The 9,205-nt window shown below is 48.7% G+C and overlaps 1 protein-coding gene across 6 annotated transcripts in view; it reads right to left on the bottom strand.

Moving 5' to 3' along the window:
* Positions 1-3,880: 3,880 nt before the first annotated feature.
* The window catches only part of GYG2 (glycogenin 2), a 33,673-nt gene continuing 28,348 nt past the window's right edge, over positions 3,881-9,205 (bottom strand). For 5 of the 6 annotated variants that reach the window (XM_027052866.2, XM_053202017.1, XM_053202020.1 and 2 more), the window contains exons 9-11: positions 8,365-8,469; positions 7,119-7,226; positions 3,881-4,399 (exon numbers count right to left, since the gene is read on the bottom strand). In XM_027052866.2, coding sequence (XP_026908667.1) covers positions 4,238-4,399; positions 7,119-7,226; positions 8,365-8,469 — 375 coding nt within the window. In that variant the 3' untranslated portion in view covers positions 3,881-4,237. The remainder of the gene's footprint in view (positions 4,400-7,118; positions 7,227-8,364; positions 8,470-9,205) is intronic. The other variant, XM_015080231.3, reaches the window with a different exon arrangement.

Raw genomic sequence — 9,205 nt, 5'->3', positions numbered from 1 at the left:
GTGAAACACAACACAAAACACCAGTCACTGCGGATTTGCGTTATCTTACTGGATGCAAAACCAAGTCAGATAAGAGAAGTCACGTAAGTGCAGCAGGGAGGGGGGCGGGAGGGACGCGGGGAAAGACCCCCCGAGGAAGGGAGCCGCCCACCGACCCTCAGCGGAAGGGGGTGGCCCCCAGCCCCAGGACTGGAGATCCGAGGAATGCCCTCCGGTGGGGGTTGGGGCCCTGGAGAGACAGAACAGACCCCATCTTAATCTCCAAGGTTCCTGTCTGTTGACTTACAGTGAAACCTTGGCCACTGGCCTAACCGGTTAGACCGGCTGTGGATTAAGTCAGTGCCCCGGAGGCCAAACACACCTCTCCCTCGAATGTTTGCTCCCACACGCCCAGCTGCTCAGTCTGCAGACACAGCAAATGAGGCTCTTTGCACAGGCTGTTGCTGAACCCCCAGGGCTGGCCTCCCTCCCCCTCACCTTTATGCAAGCTCTGCCTGTAAACAGCCAATGGGGCATCCACACATTTAGACATTTAGACACTTCATCTCTCAACAGAAGAATGGATTCACAAATCCGCCAGAGACCCACATGTGAAAGAGAAATCTGCCAAACCTTCAGGAAAAAAAAAAAAAAACCAAAAAACTCAAGGGAAGATCTTTATCATCTTCCCTTAGAAGAGACGTTTTAGATAAGACACCTAAAGCCTGAGCGTTTAGCAGAATTCAAAGCCCCTGTGCTTCAAAGAGATGAACAAAAGAAGAGATAAGCCACTGGTGGGAGGGAAGCATTTGCAAATGAATACAACTCCGTAATAATAGAACCATAAAATGTAAACACACACACACACACACACACACAGCCAACCCTCCTTCTAAGTACCAAAATACTTGTGATGGCATAGGTCACATCACATCTCTTGGGGTTTCAGTGTATACAATTGTGTAGTCCCGACATTACATAGCACAGATTCAGACACTGGCTTTATTCAGGTATACATTGTATTATACCTCTTACGTGGATGTTTCGTAGAAATCCCCGAATGTTTTTGAACTTCTCATTTATTGAATAAGCACATGTCACAGTGCCTGCCATACAGAGAACTCAATAACCAGGAAGGAAGGAAGGGGGGGAGGGAGGGAGGGAGGGAGGAAGGAAGGAAGGAAGGAAGGAAGGAAGGAAGGAAGGAAGGATGAATGGGTAAGTGGGTGGGGGGATGGGGGGATGGATGGATGGGTGAATGGGTAGATGGATGGATGGATGGATGGGTAGGTGGGTAGATGGATGGATGGGTGGGTGGATGGATGGATGGATGGATGGATCGATGGGCAGATGAGTGGATAGATGGATGGATGGATGGATGGATGGATGGATGGGTAGGTGGGTAGATGGATGGATGGGTGGGTGGGTGGATGGATGGATGGATCGATCGATCGATGGGCAGATGAGTGGATAGATGGATGGATGGATGGATGGATGGATGGATGGGCAGATGAGTGGATGGATGGATGGATGGATGGATGGATGGGTAGGTGGGTAGATGGATGGATGGGTGGGTGGATGGATGGATGGATGGATGGATCGATGGGCAGATGAGTGGATAGGTGGATGGATGGATGGATGGATGGATGGGCAGATGAGTGGATGGATGGATGGATGGATGGATGGATGGATGGGTAGGTGGGTAGATGGATGGATGGGTAGGTGGATGGATGGATGGATGGATGGATGGATGGATGGGTAGGTGGGTAGATGGATGGATGGGTGGATGGGTGGATGGATGGATGGATCGACCGATCGATGGGCAGATGAGTGGATAGATGGATGGATGGATGGATGGATGGGTAGGTGGGTAGATGGATGGATGGGTGGGTGGATGGATGGATGGATGGATGGATCGATGGGCAGATGAGTGGATGGATGGATGGATGGATGGATGGATGGATGGATGGATGGGCAGATGAGTGGATGGATGGATGGATGGATGGATGGGTAGGTGGGTAGATGGATGGATGGGTAGGTGGATGGATGGATGGATGGATGGATGGATGGATGGGTAGGTGGGTAGATGGATGGATGGGTGGGTGGATGGATGGGTAGGTGGGTAGATGGATGGATGGATCGATGGGCAGATGAGTGGATAGATGGATGGATGGATGGATGGATGGATGGATGGATGGGTAGGTGGGTAGATGGATGGATGGATCGATGGGCAGATGAGTGGATAGATGGATGGATGGATGGATGGATGGATGGATGGATGGATTGGTAGGTGAATGGGTGGGTGGATGCATGGGTCCGTGGATGGATGGATGGATAAATTGAATAAATTAATGAATATGTGACACTGAGAAGCAATGCTAGGAAAATAGCTTCCATAGAGAGACTTTAGGGAATTTCACACTGAGAAGTAAATAGTTATATGCATTTTACTGCTACTAGCAATTCTGAAAAAAAAAAAAAAAACCAAAATTGGTGATTTAAATTGGTACAACACAAAGGCAACCACATCCCTTCCCGCTGTTACATATAAAATATTATTCTGCTGCTCACACGCGCATACACACACCAGAAGGGACACCATATTGCTGTTTTAAATTTTTAATTGAAATGCGTGAGCAGACCAGAATGCATAACAGAAGTCTTCGTCAAGCGTGTATCTTAAGCCAATGAACCACTGTCCAGAAACAGGAATTCTCTTCCCCACAGAAGCTACACCAGACTCAAATATTCATCATCTGGGCTCCTCCTCAAGTATGTCAGACTTGGGCTCCTGTTCTTTGTAACCCAACACCACAGCACAGAGCACCAGTCTTTCCCCAGAATAACTGTACCGTGTTACTCTGACGGCTGAGTACCGTCCCAACCCAGTCCCTCTAAGGCTATATCCCAATGGCTATCTTCAATTAGCCCCAGGAGCATCCTGTGTGTGATGTCAGCCAAGACTGCCTCCCAGAGCTGAAGGAAGCAAACCCTCCGTCACTCACATCGTGCAAAAGCTGTCACCACAACTGATGTCACGGACATGCCCAGATTCCCCTAGCCAAGGGCTCACCTGCTTGACAGGATGGAAACTCTGGACAGACACACCCACCGGGTTATGACATAACCATCACCACGTGGTTCAAACCGGTCTACCAGACCCTTCGATGCTCCACAGTACGTACAAGACAAACCATTCTAACTTTTAAAACGTCACATTTACCTCTCTTTAGCATAGCGATGCCCGTCGTTAATTATGATCGTGGCGGCCACAAGCAGCGACCCTGTGAGCTGTTCCAACACGCGGCATGGATTCACAAAATTAGGACACTTCTGAAGATGAGGATTTCTCCTGGAAGAAAGCTTCCAGTCTCAAAAAAACTGAGAACTGTCCCCAAAACAGCGGTGTCGAAATGGTTTGGGAACGTGCTGACTTGACCCGTTATTCAGGCTGAGGTAGTGATATCCGGCAACGAGCAGTCACGTGGGACACACCACAAATGGGTCTGCCTCTAAACAAGGACAAGAACCTCGGGAGATTCTCTTAGCGTGAGCAAGGTGTCGCCAGAACCACCTGGACTAAACCCTTGGTTCTTCCAAACTGAGATGACACTCCCTGCCCCAAGCCGGCTAGAATCTTCCTTCCACATCATCTCCAGCGTCTCCCAAATTGGGCGTCAGTCAATGGCACTTGGCGGTCCAGTTGGGTTTTGCAGAAGAGAAACAGCTGCGGTGTTTCTCAGACGCGCTCTGCAAAGTCTACGTGAGACTCACCCTCAAGATGCCTGAACGTCTACCTAATCCTCAAGGAAAGGACTTTCCATCCTCGAGGGCTCCTGAACGGGTATACCGGTGTCATTAGCTTCGGGGCAGAAGACAACGCGCAGTGACGTCTAACGCTACGTAGGACAGATACGGTAGCACCTGCCCAAGGCAGCATCTCGGAGCTCCTTGGGGCAAGACCAGGGAGCACGAATAAGGGTCTACCAGAAGTTTATTGCCGCTCCCATCTGCTGAAAGTGGGGGGCAGCCAAGAAGGCATGGAGAGCTTGGATCGGCAGGGGCGGTGGGGAGGGCTTCAAGCTGGGTTTTGGATGGTCTACGTTATTTTTTTGAGGCACTCAGGCTGGTCAGCCCTAAATAGAGGCACATAGTTGAACACCTGTTCCCTCTGAAGGGCCGGAAGGAGATGTCCACGCAACGGGACCATGCAACAGCACCGTCTATAACCACACACGGAGCAACACAACCGGTCAGGTTACTGCAGAAACCGGTCCAGCTTCTCCTGGATGCGGGCGAACGCGTCCTTCCCCATGTAATCGATGCGTCCCTCCTCCCAGTGTCTCCTTTCCTCCTCAGGACTCGGGGCCTTGACCTTCTCTTCGATGGAAATCTCGAAAACGGAGACGGCCAGGTCAACCTGGGGAAGACAAAGAGACAAGAGGCGGTCTTTGGAGCCATCAGCGGCACAACATGCCGTCCGCTTCAGCGACTGGTTCTACGAATGAATTTCCGCTCTCTGGAACCAAATACGTGCTGCGTTTCACACCATACTCTTAGAAGAAGATGGTTTCGCTGGCCACGTTTTGTGAAGTCTTATAAAGTATCATTGTACTTGGGTTCACTTTTACGTAAGACGTGTTTCAATTTCTAGCCACTGAACCTTTTGAGACACACACCTGTCCTGATTTAAGGCTTCTACCCGCCCCAAACCTCAATGTTTTGAATCACTTGTATATAATCAAACTACGTGAAATCAAGAGGATATTCACCATATGTGAATAAAGCCTATAGTAGTTTGGACGGCCTGGCAAAGCCATCGAAATAATAATCCCAGTGGTTTTCTGCTTGCAAACGGTAGGGTTTCTACCTTCTTAAAGCAAAAAACTGAGACAACATATAGATACACACGTGTGCAAACACATACACACACACCCCTTTTGTGTGGCACTCAAATGGGTCAACAAAACTAGCAAATATGTTTGCTTTGAAAATTTCTTACCAAGAATTAGAAAAGATGTCTACAAATTTGCATGTGGTAATAATACACACACACACACACACACACACACACAGACGCTAAAGGTGACTCGGGTATTCCCCAGACACTATGTGTCAACGGGATGATATTAGATGCCAGATGGCTAAATTCGAATTTAGATGCCACTGGGGGGGCCTGGGTGGTTTGGTCTGTTAAGTGTCCAACTGTTGATCTCAGCTCAGGTCATGATCTCACCGGTCGTGAGTTTGAGCTCCCAAGTCGGGCTCTGGGCTGACAGCGCAGAGGCTGCTTGGGATTCTCTCCCCGCCCCTCTCCTGCTTGCACTGTCTCTGTCTCTCTCAAAATAAATAAATATTTTATAAAAAAAGAAGATTTCGATGTCAGTGGGCTCTGGTACTCTGTACTCCATTTGCAACCGGGTTTTTAAAGAGTTTGTATGGAAAACGTTCTGTTTTCTGCCCTTGTCCCCATGTGTCGTGTTCAGGCCATCCTACTGGTCAAGGAAACAGCAAGAGTGGGAAAGAAAAAAAGGTCTTTTCCAGAATACCTTCTTTTCTCTGTGAGCCCTTGGATTTGGTCCCGGCACATCTCTGGGAACTAAAGCTTTCTGGAAATAACAGGACCCATAGCACACATGTCACACTACGCCAGCACAAAACGGTGTGCTGACTGCATCACCCGTGATAACCAGAGAAGGTGCGTATCTGAGAAAACCAGAAAGTCCCCTGATTCTATGACACACGGAATGATACAAGATACTGAGCATCGTCCGAGAAAGTGAATGTGCCCCAGTGAAGCCAGGCACTAATCACAGACTCTTGCAGACCACTCCTAGGTCTAATTTCCACCCCCATTCCCTGCTCAGAGAAGGTAGTGAACTCACCTACGGTCCCAAACCCACCACCCAGCTGAGCTGTTACATAAGGTCCTCCGAGCAGCACTCCCAAACCACGTTACCCTCTAAACACTATTCGTCTGAATCACAGAGCTTCAAAGCCATACTCCCAGAGCTGAATAGGCTCACATTCCACATCCTGCCCAGCAGAACTGAAGAGACGCCATCACCAACCGCTCTAGAATGAAGTTGAAAGTAGCGTATTTGGCATTTACTACCTTCACATAGAGGGAGACAGGGCGTTCACGTTTTCTCCACCGCTAACGGCTAGTAAAGGCTTTGTGCCGACTGTCCTCCGTATTATATGGTCAGCCAGATTCCAAATATTGCTATGAACTAGATATCTTTGTTCCCCCAAATTCCTATCAACCCCCAATAGGAGGGTATGAAGACGCGGGGCCTTTGGGAGGTGGTCAGGTCATAAGGGTGGAGTCCCCATGAATGTGACGAGTGTCCTTATAAAAGGGACCCCAGAGGGCTCCCTCGTCCCTTCCGCTGTGTGAGAGCACAGTAAGAAGACAGACGTCCATGAACCAGGAAGCGGGTCGCACTTCCATCCTGGACTTCCACCTTGCACAACTTTGAGGAAGAAGTGTACCCTGTGCGTCAGCCCCACAGCGTATCGTGTTCGGCTATGGCTGCTCAAACGTACTCAGGAACACGTTCAATATGATCATTAGAGGCTCAACGCCCAGCTCTAGAGCCATATTAACTACTCCTTAAAGACCAAAAGGTGTCATTCAATGGCTGTTAGAAAAAAAAAAAAAATTAGCAATTGCTTTCACTAAATATACGCACAGAAAGAAGAAAATTTAAGAACAGAACGTTCTGGAAGAAGAAGGAAAGCAGTACATGGGCCATTTGGATCAGAAGGCTCACCCCCAGATTTTTCTGCTTTTATCCGCTTCCTTTGAGACAATGGCTCCCTCAGCATTCGTTCCCACGCTCGCCATACAGAAAAACAGCAAAGCCCCCGATGGTCAATGAACTTTTGCAGAACAGCATTTAAAAGAGAGAAAGGCCACCGTGGTTAAGGATGGAAAAGAAAGTGACCACAAGCAACCCAGGCAAGTGCTGCAAAGGACAAGGACGCGGATCAAAAGCACCAAAGAGGCTGGTGGAGTCTTATTGCCAGAAAGTCAGGCTGGAAATTGATGTAGCGGTTGGTGCGTGAATACGGCTGGCCTCAACATGGCGGACGGCATCCACCAGGAGTGCCGGACAAGACAATTAGGGTACCACCTCCAGAGCATCCTGAGGACTGGGGTCCCCGGTGACATCCACAGGGGGCTCCTGGCTCGGTTCCACGGCTTCCACAGACGGGCCACTTTCTGCTTTATCCGCAGGCCGCTAGAAACACAACCAGGCCATCGTTAGTCTGCGGACGGCTTCAGGACAACTACAGCCTTAACCACGAGGACAGAGAATCTTTGCCAGGGGAAAATAAAATCAAAGGCACACATTGTGCTAAATGGCCTCTTCTGCAAAGTCTAGAAATGTGGGCTCCACCACTCCCCACCTTCTCCCCTGACACCCACCGTTTCTTGCACAACACAAGATGCTGCAAGTTCTTATGGGATGTGCCAAAGCTAATTTTTCAGACAGGGATTCAATTATAGTTCACCCCCGAGCAACACGGGGCTAGGGGCATTGACCTGCACACAGTCGAAAATCCACGTATAACTGTGGACTCCCCCAAAAGGTAACTACTACTAGTCAACCAGTGACCGAAAACCTTACCAATAATATAAAAAGTCAAGTAACACGTTTTCCTTTTGCATGTTCTATGTATTATATACTGTATTCTTACAAAATGTAAGCTGGAGAAAAGCAAATGTGATTAAGACAATCGTTAAGGAAGAGAAAATACATTTATGGTACCGTACTGCATTTACTGAAAAAATCCGTGTACAAGTGGACCCACGCGGTTCAACCCCATGCCATCCAAGGGTTGACTACAGGTTATACCAAATACCCACAGAAGCATTTTACTAAGCTCGCCTCTCGGGCAGCATGGCAGCCTCTGGGTTCAATCTTCTGATGATGCAAGCAAATGACAGCCCAGATTCACGAGGGCAAATTTAGAAAAAAAACAGGGGTAGAACTCCTCATCCTTCAATACTGATATGAAACATGGGTCCAGAATCGTACCAAATTTTTTTATTTAAAAAAATATATGTGTGGGAGAATATATGTCATGGTGATGTTACACCTTTGTCGTTTCTAATGCTTCCTAAAGGAAAATGGAGTGACCAAATGGCCGACAGGAAACAGAAAGATGGAGGAGAAAAAAAAAATCTGAACAGATGACCAGGTCCTTTATAGACTAGTCACCACACAACGTATTTGAGGTGAGGTAAACCATTCAGAAAGGTCATGGGACGAAGAAGAAAAGCATGGGGAATCTTTGGTATTGACAGACACAGACACATTGAGAAAACAACACTAGGAGACACAGTTGTGCGTAAGGAGTATAAATGAGGTGTACCGAGGTGGCCTGGGTCTCTGTGGAGTCTGCACATTGGGGGGAGGGTGGTGATAATGGGTCACACCTCACTCCAGCGGAAGTCTCAAGTTCAGGCCACCCTATCGTCTGTTATAAAGAAAGAAAGAAAAGCAAATTAGGTCAGCCCTCCTGCAGGTATCTGAAAACACCCAATCTCTTTTTTTCTGCATCCATGATACAAGGGCAGCCCGTTAAGGAAGACGTGTGGGACAGACGCTGCCGGGCTCACCGATGCCTGTGTCTACTCCTCAGTCTTGGGCTCACGCGTCGCAGCCTCCTTGCCCCTAGGTGGAGCCACACCAGGACTTCTCACCCACACGCATGAGATCTAATGTGACTCACCTGGAGCAAGGCAGAATACACATTCCTTAACCTCTCCACTCCCAGGTCAGGTGAAGCCTATTTCAACTGGGGTTCCACCAGAAAACAAACCCCGACCGAAAGTGATTTGAGTGACTATTTTCTCACTTCTTCCAAGGGTAGTATGCAGCCAAGATCATTCCAGGTGTACGAGAGACAGCATAATGCATTGTGTTCAATGGCTGGCTACGACAGGAGATCCTAATTGTCCCTCAGGGAGTCACGGCAGAGAAGGGATGTCCTAGAAGATGCTGGACCGGAATAAGAGGAGGATCCTGGACCCCTCGATGACTGCATGGAGCTACACATATCTTTGTCACCACAGTTGACTAGGACATGGGCACAGAGTTTTCCTCATTTGGGGATGTTTGTTACACGGCAAGCCTGACCAATTCACAATCGGGAAGCAAGCTTGCACCCACAGGCTGGGGGCCGTAAATGCTCTGAAGGCTTCTGCAAGACT

The sequence above is a fragment of the Acinonyx jubatus genome, chromosome X (genome assembly GCF_027475565.1).
Source record: "Acinonyx jubatus isolate Ajub_Pintada_27869175 chromosome X, VMU_Ajub_asm_v1.0, whole genome shotgun sequence".
NCBI lineage: Eukaryota > Metazoa > Chordata > Mammalia > Carnivora > Felidae > Acinonyx > Acinonyx jubatus.
The sequence above is the reverse complement of the archived record's forward strand: the minus strand, read 5'-3'. Positions and strand labels throughout refer to the sequence as shown.